Source organism: Anopheles merus, chromosome 3L (assembly GCF_017562075.2).
Source record: "Anopheles merus strain MAF chromosome 3L, AmerM5.1, whole genome shotgun sequence".
Classification (NCBI taxonomy): domain Eukaryota; kingdom Metazoa; phylum Arthropoda; class Insecta; order Diptera; family Culicidae; genus Anopheles; species Anopheles merus.
Window position 1 is genome coordinate 31,404,792 of NC_054085.1, and position 22,488 is coordinate 31,427,279.

Genomic DNA, 22,488 nt, shown 5'->3' on the forward strand with positions numbered 1-22,488 from the left:
GGGGGTTCCGATCCGAAACGTCGCGATCAGCGGCTCTCAGTCGCTAATCGGCAGCCCTAGCGCTCACACAGTGGCGAGTGATCTGTCTCGAACCCTTCGGGTGGACCGGACCGTGTCAAGGGGGGGCCCCTAATCAGTGAGCTAATCAAGTGAAAACCAAAAGCGAGCGATCGAGGAACCGTTCTGTACCGTGCAGCGATAAGAGGCCGTGGCTGTGGCAGAGAAATGGTATCACCTTTCGGCCGACGACGATCGTCCTCTTGGCGATCGATCGTGCTGCCGGCTTTGCTGTTCGTTCTGCCAGCGTTGGTTGAAAATGGCGAAAGCTGCAGCAAAACCCCGATCGTGGACGGGCGAACGGTCAGCAGTGTGAAGCAGCCGGGCGACAATGGTTACCGGTTGGCCATCCGGGACGAGCCGACCGGGTACGAACCGGGCAAGATCTACAACCGTAAGTATTCCGCCATCCGAAACGGCAAAGTACAAAGGTGTACACACACTTCGCTTGGGGGACGGGTGCGCAACTGCAGACGCATGACGAAATACTGCTACTGGATGGTGGCAAAGCAAATATGTTCTAATTATGGTTGATGAAAGTTACACACACGCACGCACGATCTGACGGCACTGGAAGACTGGAAGACAGACACCACCGTGGAACTAGCGCATCGCTGATAATTTCCTCAACGCAGCGCAACAAGTGCACGATTACGAGTGTGCCCGCAATTGGAGGGAATCTGGGGGAAGGCGAGAGGGGAATTGGGTAGGATTCTTGCCTTGAGCGGCACGAGGTTAAAGTGTAACTGTGCTCCCCACACGCGCTTTACACATTGTGGGTTTGCGAGGGACACTCATCAATAATAGTTGACGCAATCCGTGTTTGAATTTAAAGTCAATGTTAAGAAGCGATTTGAGTTTCAAGCCTATTTTTGACACTCTTTTTAAAGCTTTTTTCCAAGTAATGAGAAACGTTTATATCATTCATTGATGGGAGCCATTAACTTCAAATTATGAATTAAAATCTGTTTTTGAAGTCTTCATGAGTACTTAAATTTTTGAACTTAAATTTTGTGACACAGAATGACCACTGAGAGACCTTGCCGCTCCTTACAAAGAGAGCTCTGAGCAGCTCTTAAAGTGAGAGTTCTAGCAGCTCCTTAAAGTGAGTGCTCTGAGCTTGCTCATCAGCATCGACATAAAGAGTTGCAATCGGAAATTGTGGATTAGTTTTTTGCCATTTTGTACCCCTTAAAACCCTTAATAGCCTCCCGGAACGGACTGGATTGAACTTCTGAGATGCGACAATTATTTTTTGCGTTTTGAGTGCGTATTGGATGCTGCAATGAGTGCACAGAGTTGCGTATTGAGTGCGCAGAGATGTATTGAGTGCGCGGAGGAGCTACATTAAGCGCGTGGGGATACAATGCGCCTAGAGCTCTATAATGCGTGTTCAGTAATTCGGTAGTCCTCCTGGAACGACTTCATAGGAAACTGGCCGTGAAGGAAGTACGCTTTGGAGTAGGTTCTACACGTGGTGTCCCAAACATGAGTTACATGACCGCTCGCTACTTTAGACAGAAAAAAAATCCTTTCTAAAGGTAGCTCAAGCTAGGTTGGATTTCCTTGTATTACTTACAATACCTAAGGAAGACAGCATGGATAGCAGTTTAGATCTTTAAAAAGAACCTTAAACCCATAAACATTGACCAAAAGCTAAGAGGAACTAATTTAAATAATGCAAATAAGGATGACCACTTACCTTTTGATGTCAGGAAGTTCGTAACCGTCTTCAGGTTTAAGGCGCTGTTCGTAATTTGAAATCCATTGCCGTTGGAGAAATGAAATTACAGACATTTCACATGTTTCCAGGTACAGATTATCCTGTTAGAAGTTGCTTCGCGCATATATGCTATAAGATTCCCGTTTGGAGTTGCTTTGCGCAACTATGCTAGGATTCCTGTTGGAATACTGATATATTGATCCTTTCTTGCAATCGCTCTAGTCTACGCCTCCTTTTCTCCATCACTAAAAACGTCCACTTGCCCCTCAACACTAACACTCTCACGGAACAGTTTTCACCAATTGGTCCACGAAACTAACGCTCTCAGTGCAACCTCAATCCTCACAGTGTTCATCGTTGGCTCGCGCACGCACGCGAAGCTGCAGCAGTTCACGCACTTTACACTGGTGGCGCACGCACGCAACGGTGCCAAGCAGTATCTGGCCGGGCCGCGGCGCGTCGGCCGGTTTCAGCTGTTCAGCGACGCACTGACCAAGTTCCACGATCAGTGCGTCAACACGGTAACGCAGGCGGACGATTTCCCTAAGACGGAAGTGCAGGTGATGTGGGTCGCACCGGCAGCCGGTTCCGGCTGCGTCAGCATCTCCGCCATGGTGTACGAAAGCGAGCAGCAGTGGTTCGCGGACGAGGGAGCGCTCACCAAGGTGCTGTGTGAGCATCAGCCCGTGCCGCGCCTACAGAAAGGTGAATGTTGTGCCTGCGATGAGGCGAAGTACAGCGTAAGTGTTAGGATCACGCCACTATCCTATCACATCTGATCCGGTGTGCACAATAACGACCTGTTGGTTCTCTCTTGCAGCTCACCTTCGAGGGCATCTGGTCGAACGAGACGCATCCGAAGGACTACCCGTTCGCCATCTGGCTGACACACTTCTCGGACGTGATTGGGGCGTCGCACGATACGAACTTTTCCTTCTGGGGTGAAAACCACATTGCCACCGACGGTTTCCGCATGCTGGCTGAATGGGGCTCGGTGCGTCTGCTCGAGACGGAGCTGCGGGCGAAGGGGGCGCGCCTTCGCACGCTCATTAAAGCGGCCGGTCTGTGGTATCCGCGCGTGAACGCCAACACCACCTCCAACTTCCGGGTGGACCGGAAGCATCACAAGATATCGCTCGCCTCCATGTTCGGCCCGTCGCCCGACTGGGTGGTGGGTGTGAGCGGACTCGACCTGTGCCGACCGGACTGCACCTGGACGGAGTCGCTGGACGTGGATCTGTACCCGTGGGATGCCGGTACGGACAGTGGCATCAGCTACATGTCGGCGAATGCGGAAACGCAACCGCGAGAGCGTATGCACCGCATCACCACCCTTTATCCGGAGGACCCGCGGGCACCGTTCTACAATCCCCGGTCGGCGGAGATGACCCCGCTCGCTCGGCTTTATCTGCGCCGCGAGCGGGTAATGGCTCGGAGCTGCGACGAACAGTTCCTGCAGGCGCAGGTACTGGAGCTGGCGGAGAACACGGAGGAGGAAACGCGCCCCGAGTGTGCGACGACCGAGTACACCGACTGGACGCCTTGCTCGGTCACTTGCGGGAAGGGTATTCGGATGCGCACGCGCGAGTATTTGCGGCCGGATGTGGCGGCAGGGGGTCGGTGCAACAGGCAGCTGATCGGGAAGGAGATGTGCGTTGCGGAGGTGCCGGAGTGTGAGGAGGGAGCAGCGGGAGAGGATGCCAGTGCGGAGGATATGGGCCAGTCGGCGGCGACGGTCGATGAGGCAGGGGAAGGCGTCGGCGTGTGCCGTACGACGCGCTGGAGCGAGTGGTCGGAGTGTTCGGTAAGCTGCGGCATCGGGGTGACGATGCGGACGCGCACGTTCCTGGAAAACATGGGCCGGAAGAAGTGTCCCCACATCAGTGTTGGTGAGTGATAGTTTGCTCTCGTGGAGGTTTTTTTACGGTTTCGCTGGGTATTCGTAGTTCTCAGACTAACACACTTTTCAAGATTAACTGTTTGAGTTAATCAAATTACCCATTAAAGGGGTCCCTGTTCAAAATGTAACTGATTTTGAAAGTGAGCTAGTTATTCAATATTTAATTCATATTCTTTAAGCTTCAGCTAATAATCTAAGAGGATTTTCCTATGTGACTGTCCGATACGGGTGCCATAGAGTCCAATTCTCATCACATGAAGTTTATTTCCCTCCAGAAAGAGTCAAGCAAGTGTCCCTAAATTATGAGAACCCCTGAACAGCCCTGTAACGATTCTTCTACTCTAATTTCACTCATAGAAAAGAGTGCTGCGAGATGAGATTATTCTTTTCAATATTGGATTACATTCCAATTGCAATCTACTATGTCCTACAAGAATCCTATAGAGATTCATCCATCTATAACGTCTAACTAACAATCAAATGTATCTTATGGCATCTTTCCCTCTTTTCCGCAGTGGAAAAGCAGAAGTGCATGCAGCCGGACTGCTCGATCACCGACATGGAAGCACCGGATCCGCTCTGCCCCGTCACCGCCTGGAGCGACTGGAGTCCGTGCAGTGCGACGTGCGGCAAGGGCGTGCAGATTCGCACTCGCCTGCTGCTGCTGGCACCCGAGGAGCAGGACCGCTGCCAGAACCGCATCGAGCTGAACCAGCAGCGCCCCTGCACGGATAAGGCCGACTGTCTGTACGATACGTTCACCGCGCAGGAGATCTGTTCGCAATCGCCGGAAGCGGGCCCGTGCCGGGGCCGCTACCAGCGCTACGCGTACGACTCCACCAAGGGCACGTGCGTACCGTTCTACTACGGTGGCTGTCGGGGCAATCGGAACAATTTCCTTACGGCCGACGATTGCATGAACACGTGCACGCGATCGCGCTTGGAGACGAGTACGGGGTTGCCGCCGGCAGCAGCCACACCGGACCCGTTCGAGGCCCTGCCCGTCGACTGTGTGCTGTCCGACTGGTCGGAATGGACGCCCTGTTCCGTTACCTGCGGCACGGGCCGTTCCGAGCGTGTTCGGTCGATCGTTACGCATCCGCGCAACGGTGGACAGCCCTGTCCGCCGCGCATCGTCAAGCGCCGCAAGTGCACTGGGCCACCGTGCAATTGATGCGGGCTTTCTTCATCCTGCAATTAGTAAAGAAGCGTGGGGTGAGAAGCTCCAAAAAGACATAAGATGAGAGAGTGAAAGAAAAATAAACGTATGCGTCATCCATGAATTACGTAACGTTTATAGGGTGGGGGAAGCGGGCGTCGTCAAATGTAACGATTTGTAACTTGAGGGAGAGGGGGAGTTTAACAATTGTTACGTAACGCAAAATAAAATGTTAGATTTTTGTTAATTCGAATAACAAATGAGTAAACGTTCATTATTTTTCTTTACTTAACAACCTTCGCGGTTATGGTGGCCTACAACGGATTTCGCTACTTTCTATGTACCACTCAACCGGATACTCCATCATTGCTAGGGGACCGGCTCATACCAACTTTACATATGAACACCGATTAATACCAACGTCGGATTCTTCCAACGTTACGGTTTGATACACCGTTGAGGATGAGGGTCCCAAATTTGTAGTATTGACGTAATTCATGGATGATGACTTACGATACTTTGAACTTGGGACCGCGCTAGTGTAGCGTTTCGATTGGTCGCAGCATTCCTCAAAGGTAGCGGAGGGAGTGAGAGAGAAAGGAGGATACACACTCGGCTGAAGATCTTTCCTCTCATATGATAAGAGCTTGGGATAAGAGAGAGATAAAGAGAGAAAGCTATTGATCTTCTCACACTAGAGAGAGCGTGGATCAATAGAGCTTCCTCCTGATTTGGATGATCTCCTGATACGATACTTTGAATTTCGATCCTCGCTGGTAGCGTTTTGATTGGTCGCAGCATCCTTCAAAGGTAGCGGAAGGAGTGAGAGAAAGGATGCACACTCCTCTCATACGATAAGAGCATGTGATAAGCGATGAAGGAAAGGGGGATAAGACGAGATCGAAATTTTGCGTTACGTAATTGATGGATGATGCCTGATCTGATTTTCACTACTATTCTTCGAGGTTTCTTTCTTCGAAAGTGGTCCAAACGCATGCTTCGCAGTTCTCCTTTAACAGCAATTATCACGCAACAGTGTTCGATTTTATTGCATTGCGCCATTCACCACCATGCACACACCACACCACACAGCCCGGAACATTCCGGCTCGAACATTCGTTAATTCTAGCAGCTTTCACTTCACACAACTACTACCCGCTATTGGTATAAATATATTTCTAAACAACTTCTATTGTCCCCCCGCCGTCTCTCCCCTTTCCTAGTTGTAGGACACATTGTTCCTCTTGGGGGGGGGGGGGGAGGCGCGGGCACAACTGACACAGCAGGAAGGGTGAATTCGTTACAATTTAACTAGTGGTTTTTTTGGTAAAAACCGCTCTTGGTTCGATTGCTCTTACAACGTACGGTGCATTGTCTTTTTAGCTGTCTTCGTCCCTCGAAAAGGGACGTCCGTCTTCCTTTCGCTTGCTAATTCTAACTCTCAATCTCTTCTAGTTTCTGGTGGAGCGATTGTAGCGCGTGTGTACACGTCTGCTCCGAAAGACTCTAACAAGCATCGTTTACTTGCTTTTTCGTTCGTTTTTTTCTGTGATGCCCGTAATGTTTCGTTTCATTAAATTCTAGTGCGACCACCGTCCTCCTGTCTGTACACAGAGTTAGAGACTATTGTCTTCCACGGTAGATGCTGTGGAGCAAAGAAGTGAATGGTTTAATTTTGTTAATTTTACCAGTGCTTTAATTTCTTCAAGTGTTTGCATAAGCTTATTTCTGAGTAGCTCGATGGATGGGACACACCTAGTTCAGTATCAGTTCAGTTTTCTTTTCCTCGAGACAGATTTGCCTCGCTGGTCGTACCTTAGTGGTTCCTTCTAAACACAATATAGCACACCTAGCAACACGAAACTATGCACCAAACCATTTCGATCGCACTCCTCCCTTACGGAAGAACACTGGCAAGTAGCGACAATTAATTCTATATCCATCACCAACAATGTACCACCAACCCTCTTGCCATCAAACTCTACTCCCATGTTCTCTGTTCCCTTTTTTCCCTGCTGGTGTTTTTCCTAATGGTGCTGGGATAGTGTGCACCGACATCCCTCATACGCGATGCGGTTTGCGGGGCGATGAGTTTGGTGTGACGCGCGGGTTTGGATTGTCCTCCGACGCCGTCCGTTGGCCCATCGCTGGTGGCACGGTTAGGTTACGCACCGGTGTGGTCGGGTACGAGCGACGGTTGTTGTTGATGCTTGATTGTTGCTGCTGCTGCTGCTGGTCTAGCTCGTCCGTTTCTTTGGGAAGCGTGGGATAGGAAACATAAAAAAAACAAAGCAAAATAAAACGAATTAAATTAATACATATAATAAAAAACACACAAAACTGCAACACTGTGCCAGTGCTAGGTGGTAAACTAAGAAACGCAAACTAAACTACAATAATGGTACGCGTTATGAAGCAATGGGTTAACGTTTCTTTTTCTTTTGTAACCAACGGATAGAACAAATGAAACATAGAAAACAACACAATGAGGTAAAGTTGGTCGGACGCAATCGCTCTGCACTTTTGTGTCGTCCCTCTGTCACTGTTACGCTACTGAAACGCACACATCATTGGTACATGAACGAAATACACTACACACACACACACACACACACACACACACACACACACACACACACACACACACACACACACACACACACACACACACACACACACACACACACACATACAAACACACGAATGAAAGTATTCAATTCCATTAAAGTTGAAAAACGAAATTTGTTAGATCGATCTACACTAAAGAGAGAGAAACAGAGAGGAAAACTTAATCCTAACCTGTTAGTAGTAAAGGTACACATCAACGATACAAAAGTCATGCTGATCAGTTCTAACACGGTAAACGCAATGCTTTTCGCTACACTTTACATATGTGCTCTGAATTTTCTTCACATAAACAACAACAAAAAACCCTGTGTGCATATATCATACTCTGTAGGGAAAGTTAAAGAATGTTAATAGTATCCAAAAACGGGTTCAAATCTTAAACAAAAACTAAAAATTACCACAATTATAAAAGGGAGCCATTCGCAAACGCATTTGGAGTACAGTTGTTTTTTGTTATGTTCGAAACCACACACATAAACGACACACACACACAATAAAAGGGGAGTAAAATGGGGTCTTGGTTCGCCGGATACACGTTACTAACCTTCGGCAGGTGTTGTGGTGGTGGGTGGGAAATAGAGTTCGTTTTAAGCAATATGGATAACACATATGCACACTTCGTTATATGTTACGCATACACTGAGATGCACACCACATTGCGCAGACCATTCAGACACGTGTAACATAAAGGCCGTTAGGGGCGTTGATTAATGACACATTTACTAAGGGACGAATCAGTGCGTCCCTGTTCCACGACTCGGTGGACTGATGCGGCTAGGGATCCGTAATATTTTCTTCATTTTCTCACCAAAATAAGCAAACTGCTAAATGAATTTCTTTTTCGATTTAACTACATTTTCATTCCAGTTCCAGTTGCATTTTCAAAACATTGCAGCATAATTCTGTTGTTGTTTTTTTTTTTTTACACGCGACTTTTGCTTTTCTTTCTTTCCCATTTTGGCGTTATGATCATTCAATCATAGTCAATCTAGCGGGTTACACTACACTACATTACACACTTTGGGATTGCGGGAAGGTTACAAAACGAGTAACAAATGATTACTAACAGGGATTAAATGATCGCACACATACAGACACACACACGCACGGTTTCATTGGATTGATTATACACGCTACTTCCTGCCGCTTTCTTCTTTCTACCTCTTCTTCTTCCCATTAAAAAGCGCATGATTTTGCTTTACGATCGTCGAACTGCGCTCTAAATTTGTTTACTGCTTTATACAACTAACTTTACTCTGTGTGTGTGAGTGTATATAAATATTTCAAACCTACTGGGACGTGGGACATATTTTTACATGTTGCTTAATTTCTCCCCAACTATCGCCGCACAACCGTTTTACAAATTGATCAACTTTCCTGTTTCCAACATGCCGACTAGAGCACGTGCAAACAATAAAAACAAAAAGAAGATGATTCTATAAAAATATTATCCATTGCTCAGAAGCACACACAGCACACAATCATGACCTACTTGTCCTCTGTCTAGTTGGCAAAGTTTTGGTACAGCCTGACGATCATGTAGGATCGTGAAAGCTGTCTTGGTGAGTGATGCTCCAGCATATGATCCTTTCATTAAGGACATTGATGTACTGTTGTCTTGCTACACTTTTGTCTCACGTACACTAACACACACACATACACATCATGCTAGGTTTTGTGTGTACGCGTGTGCCTTTAGTCTAATCCGCGGATCTAGCTGTTATGGGTTTCACATTTGAGCAAACTCCCCTCCGCTACGTGTACGGTGGTTTAGCGGTACATACACGCTTGCGAAGTGCAACAACATAATCAACATAATAACACATACAAGAAAACGGTACACATAGCACACAAAGAAAACGATAACAACTTAACACGCTTAGGGAGTAGTCGGAGAGCAGAAGGAAACCACGATGACAAACAGTTAGCACAAAACGGATCGAAAGGGAATAAAAAGATAAAGAAAGGAGGACCCGTTGCAAAACACACAAACGAAAGCACATCTCTAAGGTAATGATGATTAAGGTGAAGAGTACTCGGCGCTGCCCAGTTTCTCCAAAATAAAAAAAAAAAAACATTTCAAAGCAGTGTGTTTAGTTACTCTAAATTCCTTCTAAATTCTTTCCCACCGCTAATCTGTCCTACATTAAGCAACTCCGTTCAGTGGATATAGTGTTCACTGACACAACTCCGTAGTGTTTTACGATATAGAGGCGAAAAAGGGTACGACGAGTACACGCTACTACTGTGTACTGAAAAAAACAGGGAAGCGTTTCCAGTGCCGCAATGGACGGGATGTAGCGCCTACCAGCACTACATCTCTCTAAGGGCATAATACCCGTGTACCAGCAAAGAAAAGAAAGCAAAATTGTATACGAAAGCGGCTTCACCGGCGAGACGAATGCAACCCCGCTTCTGTGTTACATGAGAGGATGGGCTGCAGCTAAAGATAGTAAGGTTCGTTTCGTTCCACTGGCGTAGAAAGGATGCATTTGCGAGTTTAACAGTGTTCATAGTAAAGCGGTGATCGTGTTGTGCCTTACTTCCGTTTTCCTTCCCCCCCTTCCGAATGGTACTACAATAAACTCTCGACGCTGCTGACGGATATCCTTTAGCTCGAAGATAAAACCCCAACAACTGATACCAAGCATCGTCCCAACCCCTCTCCCCATATTAACAACCAGTGCGCGACCAAACACACACACTCGTCTGTGATCTCGCGCTCACTAGTGTGCGGCGGCATTGTGCTTTCTGCTGCTGGCACGCGTTTGCTTTCTGTTGATCGATTGCTGCTGCTGCTGCTGGGCGGACGTCGCGGCGCTGTTGTTGTTATTGGTTAGACTATGCGTACCGTTCTTGTTATCGTGACTGTGATGGTGATGGTGGTGGTGATGCTGTGGAGGGTTCGTACCTTGTGATGTCATTACTGGCTTCGGTGGGTAGGGAATGCGGAACAGCTCAATCTTCAGGTAGTCGCAAATTTCTAGACACACCTACGGGGCAAAGGGGAAAAGTAGCATGCGATTAGTAGGTGATATGTGAAGAATTTGTTTTACTTATTTATTTATGTATTTTGCTGTCCATTCTTACCTGCCCACAGTACCGGATCAGATCGACCGTACACCAGAGCAAACAGAACCACAGGACGTAGTACTCTGGCAGGAAGCTGTTGAAGTACTGGTTGAGGAACAAGCACAGCGGTCCAATCAGTCCCCAGTCAAGGTACTCCATTTCGCTCTTTGTCATATGGGCGACCTAAAATTAAAACGACCAAAACAGAGAACATAAAATTAATCAATGAGTAGCAACGCGACGTGTGTGTGTATGTATGTGAAGCAGCGCACTTGGTTTCGTCATCACTTACCACCAGCCGGTTCGTCACCTTGGCCGTAATCATCCCGAACGCCATTATGTACAGGGCGGGATGGTTTTCGTAGATCTGGTCCGTAGATTTCTGCGAGATCACGTACGCCGGCACTACGACGAACAGGAACGGGATGATCGGCGATAGTACGCTCGTGCCCTAATAGCAGCCACAGCCAGGGTGGTAGTTGAAAGGATGCATGGTGGTGGGCACAAGGCAAAGGCCCCAGCAGTACAGGATTTAAAAAAAAACGGCGGATTCCGCACACACACCACCAAATCAGGGGGAGGCAGAGGGTGGGAGAGAGTCAGAGAGAGAGTTGTTGTGTAGCGCACCGATGCATAAGGAGGATCGAATGCATACGGCGGGTCGGGGGGTCAGGGGAGGAAAAAACAAAAAGTACTCCAATTAGTTGCGATATGGAAGAAAGCACACTAGACCACAATGTCAGTGAGAAAAGCGGAAAAATGAGGATAGTGTAAGGTGGAGGGAGGAGAGATGGACAGTAATAGTATATGCACACACACACGTACACAAACTTGCACACAGACACACACACGAGATGCCTAAACACGCGAGCGTGCGAAAGGACAGCGTGTAAACTAGTGATGGGAAAAATGAAGTCATATTCGATTCCGGCAAGCTCCGAAGTTTTCTGGAATCGATTCCAGATAATAGGTTCGGAATCGGCTCCAGGATTGGTTCCAAGATCGGCTCTGAAATCGGCTCCGGCATCGGTTCCGGAATTGGAGCCGATTACGATTTCGATTCCGGAGTCGATTCCTATTCCGGAGCCGATTTCGATTCCGGAGCCAACTCCTGAGTCGACCCCGGAACCGGTTCCGATATCGACTCCAGAGTCGGATCCGAAATCGGTTCCGGAATCGATTACTGAATCGGCTCCAAAATCGGCTCCGCAATCGGTTCCAGAAACGGCTCCAGCGTAGGCTCAAGAATCGCCTCCGGATTCGACTCCAGAATCGGTTCCGGATCCGACTCCAGAATCGGAATCAATTCCAGCATCGGCTGCAGAACTGATTCCGAAAACGGAATCGGAATCGGGTAGGTCCGTATACTTGTGGTTGTGTGCATGTACCTATCGGGGGAAGGATTAGCAAAAAGCATTAAAAGAAGGTGAAGGGAAAGGATGCGCTTTCTTTTATTGTACGTTTGTTAATGGATGAGGTGTGTCAATATTTAAATTTAAGAAAAACACAAACATTAAAATGGATATTTGTTCTAGCAAAAGTACAAAAAATGTGAAAGCTAATGTTCGGTAAGAGAAATCGTACAGTAAATTAAAGGATGAAAACACTAACAAAACTAACACAAGAAAAGTGTTATTTACACTCTTTGTGGACACATGAATATCAAGCATTTGAAACATTGAAAGAAGAAATTGAACTTATGTAAAAATATATATTTTTTTAAATTATTTTGCTACAACAAATAAACTATCATTTGTGTGTTGGTTTTTGTTTTCCTTTTAAGCGAAGAATGGTTAGGTGGATGATGCCAATTTTACAGCGTATGAATATGAGCATTTTGTCAGTGATTTTTTTTGTTTCTGAAACAGGGATAGGGGGAAGGAAAGAAATGTAGCTTTAAAATACGCCAAACTGTTATGACCGTGTCACCTTAGGTTAAGGTTTTTCGTAAGTCTTCAGAGCGATAAAGGATGTTTAATAAATTATTATCTTCTAATTAGATCTTTGCGTAGTTATTTGCTGTCCGTTTAATTAGTTCGATACCTTAGTCCATCAATTAGTCCGTCATTTAAAATATCGTCAGAGAAAAGCTAGGAAAAAACCCCCCAACTACTGCCTTTTTTGCTGATTTCCCCCTTTTCTTATTAGTCCAATTTTAGTGTTAATTTTTCAGTAATGATGTAAATAGTACTTCGAGCTTCTTATTGGATTTACGCTTACGATATCGAACCAAACCAAGCTATTATTTTGTTATTTTCTTTTTTTATTATTCCTTTAGCTCAACGCTTAAGTGAGATTCTCAGCCTCTCTAACGCATTGCGTAGCTGCTTCCGCGTACCGCTACCGATCAGCTTGTTGATTGATAAAGGGCAAAAAGGTAATTGATTTACATTAATCAAATTGAATGATTATATTAACCTTGGCTTAAAGACGGTGGGCCGGTAGTGGATGCAAGAAGCGATTGATTCGATAAAATAGGTGTGATAAACCATTTCATATGGAAGAGGGATGATAATTTAATAAAAATGAAAGAAATTTAAAATCAAAAAATAAATGTGAAACTAAATTTCAAGATTTTACAATTGATAATTTAAGCAATTAAATCAAATACATGAAATATCTGTTTGAGCACTATATCTACTGATCGGAGAGAGAAAAAGAGAGACGATAGAAAAGGTGTACCAACAAACGATCGATGCGGTTTGAACGGACAAAACAACAACAAAAACACACAAACAAACAACAGGATACAATCGTTAGCATAACACTATCGAGAGCCAGCGAAAGGGAGCAACATAGCGCAGTACTATTAAATCAAGCAGGGGGAGGACAATCCAAACACTTTCCCGGACAACGTGAATCAACCGAAGAAGAAGAAGCAAGATCGTTAGCACGTTATTGCACAAGGGACAGAACAAAAACACATGAAGAACTCGCCAACACGTGTAACAAATACAACAGGAAGTTAGTATTATGAAAGGACCAATCTAACAATTTTCACACATACACACACACACACACACATATGTTAAGCTCACGCAAACACACACACAAACATAGATTAGTGGCCTTACAGCGACAGTAGATCCATTTTTGCCCACGCCACCGGTAAAGATAACGGACGCGTTCTGATAGGCGAGCAGTCCGAACACAAACACGGCAAAGTAGAGCGGGACCGTCTTTATGTCGATGCCCCCCATCAACGGTAGCTGTTTTTGGTTATTGTTATTATTGTTGGTGGGGTCCGACGGGCGGAAGGGTGTCATCCCGTTGGTCGGTTGTGTTGGAGGGGCCGGCAGCCATGTGGCGTGGTTGTGTGAGTGGTTTTTTTTGTTTCAATGTTAGCAAGCCCAATTGAAGTATTGGAGATTATTATTTTTTTTTGTTACAACACACGACAGCCAAAAGATAAAGAAATTCGTAGCAGTAAGGAGGGGGAGACGCCCCGAAAGACCGAGTTTTAGTGGCGAGAACGAGATAAGAAAGCACACGAGAGAGAAAGAGAGAGAGAAAGAGAGCGGCAAAGAGAGAAGAAAGAAAGAATAAGAAAACGAGAAAATAAGTAAAATGAGATAAAAAAGGAAGAAAGAGAAAAAAACCATTTCGATTAAGTATTTAGGTCAAAATTGCAGAAGAGAAATAAAGAAGAAGAAGAAAACAAAAACGAGAACAATATAAACGACCTAAAGAGAGAGAGAGTTATTTATTGTTTGGGAAGAAAGATAAAAGTTGTATTTAAACTGGAGAAGAACAGTAGTACAAAAAACCTCTTTATAAAACACGACACAGAAAACTTATCAATGTTTGAAACAACCTCCCCAACGCAGCATAAAAAAAACAAGGAAATATATTCGGTTGGTTATAATAATTGCACATAAAGTAAACAAACCACACCTAACCGACCGTATATTAGATAATTGCGTGTTTTTTTCCTTGCGTAAAAGTAAAGTTGCCACCCACATTAGTACAATTGTGTTAGAAACAATGTATGTGAGAGTAAATGATGACTTAAAGAATAGAGAAAGTAAAAAAAAAAACAGGCGAGGGAAGAAAAGAAACAGGAGCATAAAGGAGGACACAGGCAAAAGGTAAAAAGGCTCATCCCAGCAGAAGGGATTTGCCATACAAAAAAAGGTAGCTTAAATATAGGAAATGGGCGCAATAATAAAATCGCTTACAGCAACGGTGGACCCGTTCTTGCCGACGCCACCGGCGCGAAAACTCTGGCAGAAGGTGGTGAACACTTGCACGAATCCGAACGTAAAGATCGCACACACGGTGTAGTTCCAGCTGCCACCGAGGAGCGGCATCTAGCGAAGGACGATCGCCGCAGCAGGATCGAGCCGACGGCAAGTCGAAAACACGCACGGGGTTTAAAAGTAACGGATAAAAGGGTGGGGTGGGAAGAAAAAAATAAACCACGAGGGAAGAGAACATGGAAAAATGAAACGGAAAAAAGAAGCGTTAAAGTAGTAACACACAAAAAAATGGTGAAAACAAAGATTAGAAACACTGAAAAGTATAAATAAAACATTAAAATACATAAACTTAAACAACGAAAGAGAGAGAGAGAGAGAGAGCGTGAACAGCAGTTATCGACAACAGATCAAATTACCACAGACATCATCATCATCATAGCAACTTGGGCAAGGCGACGCAGGAGAACCGCAAAACATAACAACAACACGACAAAACAGGGCAAACATTGCACAGGCATGCATGCAGCAGCAATAGCAGCAGCAGTAAAACTGTCGTCCCCTAAAAACCCAGTTTCGGACGCACAACAAGCACTATTCCTTCTTTTAGATAACAACCACAGCAAACAACAAACGACACAAACACAGAGAAGTAGTTTAGTTGGAGTTTGCATGCAGAACAGTGTCCTCCCTCCGAACAGATCATGCAGCATTGCGGCAACACGGGAAACACAAACACGCATGTAAACACACGCATGCAACCGATCAAGAGAGAGAGAGAGACAGATGGTAAGAGAGCCGAAGAGTTTCGTCTTTGTCAGAGAAATGTCTTTTTAAGGCCATTTAAGGGCTGTCGTATAGATAAATATTTAAAACAAATAGGTAATTTTTTGTAGAAAGTCATGAAATCATTGCTTAATCACGAATCTTCAAAATATTGTCAATTAAATGCTTTCATCATCGGCACTTGTAAAACGGATACAGGAAGATGGGGGATAAAATTGTCATGGAACAGTGAGAGAAAGAGAAGAGGTTGTTGGTTGGGTTGGGTTGGGTAGGGTTGGTAAGGTGACGAATGTTTGATGAACTTACGGCGACCGTGGATCCGTTTTTACCGACACCGCCGGCACGGATCACCGAGAAGAACTCCAGCAGTGACCAGCCACCGCACAGGATGGTCATGACGGCCATCGTGCTCCACAGTTCGAACTGGCCGAAGATCTGCCACCGCGCAAACCGTTCAATGTATGTCGTTCGAAAGAGGTATACACGGTAGGACAAACGGGGAGGTGGTTTTTGTGGGAGGGGTTTGCGAATTGTGGAAAGAAATTGTTAAAAAAATAGAGTAAGATGTTAGATGAAGTACTCTTTTGGCGGGCAAAGGATGGATTCAATGAAATGGGTACGGTGTTGGTTCCACATCGAGCAAAATTTTGTTCCACGTGTGTCAATATAGGGAAAGCAGCTTTTTAAAGTTCACTATCTAAATACCAATCGGAATAATTTCAAGTTGACACATCATGTTTTTTTTAGGAAATTTACACGCCAATTGTAGAGAAAAAATGAGACATGGGAAGGTTGCGTTCTATGCTATTCTATTTTGCGGTTTGAATTAACAATTAAGTCCCTTGGATATAGATGAAGATTTGATGTTGCAAAACATAACAGTTATTTACTTCATTTCACAAGGAGACAACATTCGATGGGCATAATTTCTGTTAATCACAAGACAAAACTTGATGTAGATAAGTTACACATTGCACTCCGTTGGAGTTATCTCTTGATGTACCCAACATTTTAAGCACAAGGAGCAACATTTATAGCTCATGTTTACAGGGTTTCCCAAGTCACTTTCAAATGTGCACCTAATTTGCAGTCTTTCCCCGCTTTACGCGACACTCGAGTTACGCGATTATTAAACGCGACACTCGAGTTACGCGATTATTAAATTTTGACATTTCTTATGTGAAATCAGTACAATTACGTTGAACAATTGTCAAAAGCAAAATAAATTGAACTATTGTTGAAAGTGATGGATATAGTTGGCCATGATCGATGGAGATTTCTATGGAGATTGACAGATAGGGAGCAAGGGTTGCTAAGGACTTTTTATGAGTTGCTAAGTAACTTGGGATTCCCTAGCTGTCAAATGAAAATGTGTCAAACTACACTGGGCGGACCGACCTGTAGTAATTTATGGGCCTTGGTTTTTAGACATGATTTTCAACACTTGAGGTTGACAGTTCTTTGTGATGTGTTGAAAATCATGTGTAAGAACTGACATGTTATTTTGCGGTAAATATACCATTTGACAGCTGTTGAATAAGATCTTGCAAGTGGTGAATAATAATATGCGCATTCGAAAGAGACTTGGAAACCCCTGTAAATCGATTGCTATGACCATCAAAATTGAAAACCAACCTCAACTCATTCGTACGAGGGTACAATTGTACCGATTGCCATCTTCGGCTGTGTGTACCAAACGAAGGGAAACACTAGCGAGCGGAAAGAAAATCGTACGCTGATAAGACGGACAACTCTCAACCCAAATCAACCCTATGTTCCGACAGCATTGACATACTCGCACCAACAAACCCAACAGTCATTTCAAATTGGACCACTAAATCGAGCCACTCCCCTGCTATACTTCTTAAGCTCAGCGGGCACGCCACACATTGCTTGTGCTTATCATACATTGCATTATCGACAAGCGCCATCAGACCACACCATTCTGAATGATAACAATCCCCCAAAAAAAAAACTTCCACTCCCTAACCACCGCGTATTATGCGCGGCCACCAGGGTGCGAAAAGTAAGACAGGTGGAAGAAACACACTGCTTCGGTTTGTGCATATGTGCGTACGGGCGACTTGTGGAGCAACTCGTGGTGTCCGCAACACCGTGATGTGTACTTTGGACACGTACAGCGCGCGATAGGATGCGTCGACACACACTATGCGCCAAAAGATTGGTGGTGGTGGTAGTCGTGTTGGTCGCGCTGCCTAACCCTCAAAAAACCGTAAAATCAACAAACACATGCGCGAACGACAAAAAAGAAACAAGCGTCAGAAATCACGCCATGTGCTTGAAACGCACAATATCTAGAGCAGGATGCCTATCGGGTTTGTGAAGCTCGTGGCTCGACTTTCCTCAAACAGCTTTGCACGATACAGCTTCATTTGCATACTGTGAGAACAGTAATGAAAACAATAACGCAACGAAACACACTTGCCGTCAGCACACAATGCAATGGCGAGCTGTAATAGCGGCCCATTCCCATTGTCAAGGCAGCGTGCCCACTTCGGTGTACTGTGTGTCGAGCATAAAGGGCAGGCAGCTGTATTACTGGCCGAACAGATTCGCCTGATACGAGAGGAGCATTAGTTTTCTTTTCCCTTTGGTTCATCTAGCCCTGGTTCCGTCCCGGATCGAGCGGGCAACAATTGTGGCTAATAAAAAGTGTAGGTGCAATTTGCACATATCACACCACATCACCCTTTTTCCACTACGGGAGTGGTGTGTGTGTGCAAAATATGGCAATAACAGTGGCAAACGAAAAAAAAACGGCTTCGCAACTATCTAATATATAGCCGCTGCTGCTGCCGCCGCCACCGCCGCCAGAGTCAAGGCCCAATCAATCAAGGGTGAGATCATGGTCACCTTTTCGAGTATGTGTCGTGCAATTTCTTTTTGTTTAGTTGGGTTGAGAGTTTCCCTTTCGACCTGAACAGAAGCTGAACCAAGGAACCGGACCACGAACTGCTCTCTCAATACTGCAATGCTGAAATGAAAAGGGGGTTTTGCGTTACCTTTCCCACCGGCTCCCACCCGGCCCTTACCTTCGTCATCCAGATCGAGGGACCGAAGATGGCCGATATCATATGAATGCCGATGATCGTGCACTGGGCCTCGGTAACGTCGATGCGCCCGAACCGGAGCGTACCGGACACGTACGTCTGCCAGTGGGCACAGTAGAACAGTGTCATCGCGCAGAAGCACTGGAAAAACATCCACCGCGGGTAGTAGCCGAGCTGGACGGAGATACAGGCCGACAGGGCGACAAACACGGTCGAGATGGAGTCGCACCCGTGATCGAACAGCTCGCCCAGCGGCGAGGACGAGTTGGTCCGGCGCGCCTGCTTGCCATCGATCGCGTCCAGGCTTTGGTAGATGAACAGGCCGATGCCGCACAGGGCCGACGACCATCGCGGGGGTTCCTCACGGCCGGTGGGGCTGTAGCTGTTGGTGATAAACATAATGGTAGGTTTTTGTGTTAATAAAATGAACTTGTTTAGAGTTTATAGTTTTTTTAAGTTATTCATAGTTCGAGAAGAATCTCCATACTCGAGAAGAAATAGAAACTATCACAACTTCTGCTCTAAATAGCCATTAAAACTGAAATAGAAGGTGTGAATTGTAATGCTAATGGCTCAACAAACAAAAAACGACACCGCACGGCAACGAAATTAATACAAAGGAAAACATCAACATCCATCCAGCACCACCCTCAACGCCACGACACAATTGCAACACGCGGCGGGAAAGTGAAAATTTGCTATCGATAGATAACACCGAACAAATGCTCTTCTTTTCCCCGGCACAAACCCCAAAATACATCTCGACTAGTGTTGGGTACATTTGATTCAGATTCATGAATCTGAGTGAATCTTTGAAATGATTAAATGAATCTGAATATCGATTGCAAAGATTCATGAATCTCCAAAGATGAATCTCGAAAGATTCATGAGTTTTCAAATGATTCAGCTCAAAAGATTCACGATTCTCTAGGTTCTCAGGTTAACGATTCATGAATCTCAAGGGATCAGTACATCTGCCAAGATGCATAGAGTTTGAGCTTCTCATTATTCTTCTACTTGGCGTAGCAACCTACGTGGTCATCATGCCAGCCTATACAAGCTTTCGAGTCTTCTTGGCAAAAATCACGCAGCCAGAGAGTTTGTTTTGCTACGGGGAGACGGTCCATGCGAGGCTTGAACCCACGACGGGCATGTTGTTAGGTGGGATGGCGCAAATACAATATTTTGAAAATCGGGCATCTCTAAAGATTCATGAATCCCTCGAGATATATGAATTTTAATGATTCTTTCGAGCTTCATGAATCCTTGGGGATTCATGAATACTTCGAGATTCATGAATCTTAAAAGAGTCGATTCGAGACTCGAATCAGTCATCATTGAAGATTCATAAGAATGAATATCAGCTAAAGATTCATGAAACCCAACACTAATCTCGAATTCGACGCATATCAATCTTCTTCGCGGAAGCACCGAATAACGCGATCAAACTTTCCCTCCCTGTTGCTTTTTTCCGCTTGTTGCGTGTTCGTGTTCGTTCACTCTTTGCGTTTCCGATCAACCCACCCTCCCACTCTTTCCTATCCAAGCCAGCAAAGTGGCACATTACGGGGTAGGTTTTGAATGGGGAAACAAAATAGTGGAAAAAAATGTGGCAGACAGCGCGCCCGTGTTCATGCTTTTGGCGTGGAATTTTCGTGCAAAAAAAAAAGAAGAAAAAACGGCAACCGCTAACGGTGCCCACCGCCGTTTTGCCGTTTCCTTGGCAACCGCATCGCACCCACACGCACATTCGCGCGTTCGAGATGGATCGAATTTTGGGGAATGCGCTGTGCATCGAAATTCTCTCAATTCGTATAAAAATGCGTGGTGTGCGTAGCTTAAAAATAAGACGCAATCGTAGGAACTAATTGGCCGTATTGTTTTCTTATCAAGCGACTCGCGCTCTTGCGCCAAAGAAACGTACAAATATTAAATAGCGCCAACACAACAGCACACACACACACACACACACACCAAAAAAAGGCCAGTAAAATTGCAAACATGATGTCCGTCCCTGTTGAACCATGACGCGGCTAAAACACAACTCTTCTCCGCGTACGCTTTCAAGTGCGTCGCTCGCAGGGCGGCGCGAACCAGCCAGGAAGGTACACACAACAGTGCACACTTGGCGCAAGGTAAGAGCCTCTCCCCGTCTCTCCCTTCGTTCGGTTCGGTTCATTTTCGTGTACTTTGCCGTTAGCGTTGCCTACTAGACACACGGCTGCCTCCTCCCCTCTCGTTTCCCATCGTTCGCTCGTTTTATCTGTGGATGATATACTTTGCGAAATTACATAATTGCCACCATGCGCGCCCTTCCCATTCGTTGCCCGTCCGTCATGTGCTCGGATTGCTCCCCGAATTGCTCGTGTGCTCTACGTCTACGTCTTTCCCGTTCAGAGCAACTGAGTTTTTTTTTGTTTTGCGTTTGCTAGAGACACTACGACTGTACAGCGACGATATGACCCTTTGCCTCCAAGAAAGATGTGTAAAAAAGGTGTAAAATTAAATCCTTCTAATGTTCGCCACTTACGAGATCAGTATGAGCGTGGTGGCGATGTTGATCGCCAGGCCGACGATCGTGATGAGATTGGGGGCCAACCAGAGCGGCACCTTCGAGACGAGCCAGCACCACCAGGGCTGCAGGAACGGATCCATCAGGCTGACGTTGGTGCAGGAATACTTGTGGTCGTACAGCTTCTTCAGCTGCGCCGCATGCAGCAGCTTTTGTTTGTAGAAATACATCGTGTGTGTGTGTGTTTTTCGAGCGGGTTGCTGCAGTTCTTAAGAATCGGATCACACTCAGCGCGATACGGTTCGCCGGGAAGGGTGCTAGACGAAAACAATGCACACGCCGTCTCCTACGGCAGGAACGGTTTTCGGCACACTGGCACAACGATTGCTCACACGGATCTTCTCACTGCACTTTTGGCCAATTTCTGCTCTACACCACCATCGCACGCCTTTTCACAGGTGGCCCTAATTGGGGATGGCAACGTGTCGAGCGCAACTATGGGGTGGGAGGGGAAGGCAGCACCACAATAGCACCACCTCAACTTCCGTCAAATATCTTCACACACACGCAGCGGGAACTTCACGCACAGTGCCGCATCACTTTGTACGCGAGAACAATGAATAATTTTCTTTTTTTCACCGCTGACCGTGAATCAACCACCGAGCGGATGTGGCCAGCTTCGCAAACTTTCCTGGTCAGCACCTGGACGCACGCGAAAAGAAAGCAACAAAAAAAAGCGCACCGCTCCCCGTCAGCAGCGACACCGCGAGACACCGAAGACGGGAGAAAGTATCATCACACGCAGGCAGGATGTGGTGGTGTGGTGCTTCTCCTTTGTGGGCAAAGAATTCTACTTCTGCCCGGTTTGCCAGCAACGATACCAAATGAGAAGTGGAAAATACCCGGAACACTGCCTAATGTAGCCCGTACTGGATGGAATAATCGCGCGATTCCACCACTCTCGTCCTGTCTGGCGAACTGCGAAACGGTTTCTACGTATGATTTCTGACGAATCGCACGCACACACACACACACACTCGCACGATCTATCACGCGATTTTTTCCTTCCAACAGCGCTTGACAGCTGCCACTGCTGTCTAGCGGCAGAGGGACCAGAAATACCGATTTATCTGTACAGGCGGTTCCCGAGATACACGGTTAACCCTGTCACTGGCAACCAAAGAAACATATTTCAGGCAACCAGGCTTCCAGCGGGTAGCCAGCGACTTTGGAAGCTTATAACTTTTGAATGCGTTATCCAATATCAATGCAATATTCAGAAGAAAATTGAATCAAATAATACAGTTTCTATAACTGTGCATACATTCGTTCGACTTTCTATCGTTTTTAAGTTATAGATTTTCAAAGCTGAAAGGATTTTTTT

The 22,488-nt window shown here is 45.9% G+C and overlaps 2 protein-coding genes across 9 annotated transcripts; one reads left to right on the forward strand and one right to left on the reverse strand.

Moving 5' to 3' along the window:
- The first annotated feature begins 23 nt into the window (after positions 1-23).
- On the forward strand, positions 24-5,061 carry LOC121599368 (spondin-1). Its single transcript, XM_041927108.1, has 4 exons — positions 24-451; positions 2,129-2,520; positions 2,601-3,669; positions 4,196-5,061. Exons 1-4 carry the CDS (start codon positions 226-228, stop codon positions 4,852-4,854), a joined length of 2,346 nt encoding a protein of 781 aa, XP_041783042.1. The 5' UTR covers positions 24-225; the 3' UTR covers positions 4,855-5,061.
- A 783-nt stretch (positions 5,062-5,844) lies between these two features.
- LOC121599369 (cholinephosphotransferase 1) lies at positions 5,845-22,189 on the reverse strand. Of its 8 annotated transcripts, XM_041927115.1 has the most exons (9): positions 21,123-22,187; positions 18,575-18,974; positions 15,828-15,956; positions 14,718-14,849; positions 13,614-13,748; positions 10,832-10,990; positions 10,558-10,722; positions 10,379-10,460; positions 5,845-7,091 (listed from the first exon to the last, which is right to left on the reverse strand). In XM_041927115.1, exons 1-9 carry the CDS (start codon positions 21,332-21,334, stop codon positions 6,901-6,903), a joined length of 1,605 nt encoding a protein of 534 aa, XP_041783049.1. In that variant the 5' UTR covers positions 21,335-22,187; the 3' UTR covers positions 5,845-6,900. The 8 variants fall into 8 exon arrangements, 6 of the variants coding, with proteins under 6 accessions (XP_041783049.1, XP_041783048.1, XP_041783046.1 ...); XR_006005664.1 differs by lacking the exons at positions 14,718-14,849; positions 15,828-15,956 and having other exon boundaries at positions 5,845-6,484; positions 6,595-7,091; positions 21,123-22,183; XM_041927114.1 differs by lacking the exon at positions 15,828-15,956 and having other exon boundaries at positions 5,845-7,018; positions 10,255-10,460; positions 21,123-22,189.
- Between the last annotated feature and the right edge of the window lie 299 nt (positions 22,190-22,488).

What these genes read in the sequence shown, in the direction of transcription:
- LOC121599368 (XM_041927108.1), top strand. Translation starts at nt 226, where the DNA reads ATGGTATCACCTTTCGGCCGACGACGATCGTCCTCTTGGCGATCGATC. An exon ending in ACCGGGCAAGATCTACAACC is followed by an intron (nt 452 to 2,128) that starts GTAAGTATTCCG and finishes CAATCCTCACAG; the next exon opens with TGTTCATCGTTGGCTCGCGC. An exon ending in GTGTCCCCACATCAGTGTTG is followed by an intron (nt 3,670 to 4,195) that starts GTGAGTGATAGT and finishes TCTTTTCCGCAG; the next exon opens with TGGAAAAGCAGAAGTGCATG.
- LOC121599369 (XM_041927112.1), bottom strand. Translation starts at nt 21,334, where the DNA reads ATGTATTTCTACAAACAAAAGCTGCTGCATGCGGCGCAGCTGAAGAAG. An exon ending in AGGTGACGAACCGGCTGGTG is followed by an intron (nt 10,723 to 10,831) that starts GTAAGTGATGAC and finishes TTTTAATTTTAG; the next exon opens with GTCGCCCATATGACAAAGAG. An exon ending in CAGAAAGCAAACGCGTGCCA is followed by an intron (nt 7,077 to 10,225) that starts GCAGCAGAAAGC and finishes CGGACGAGCTAG; the next exon opens with ACCAGCAGCAGCAGCAGCAA.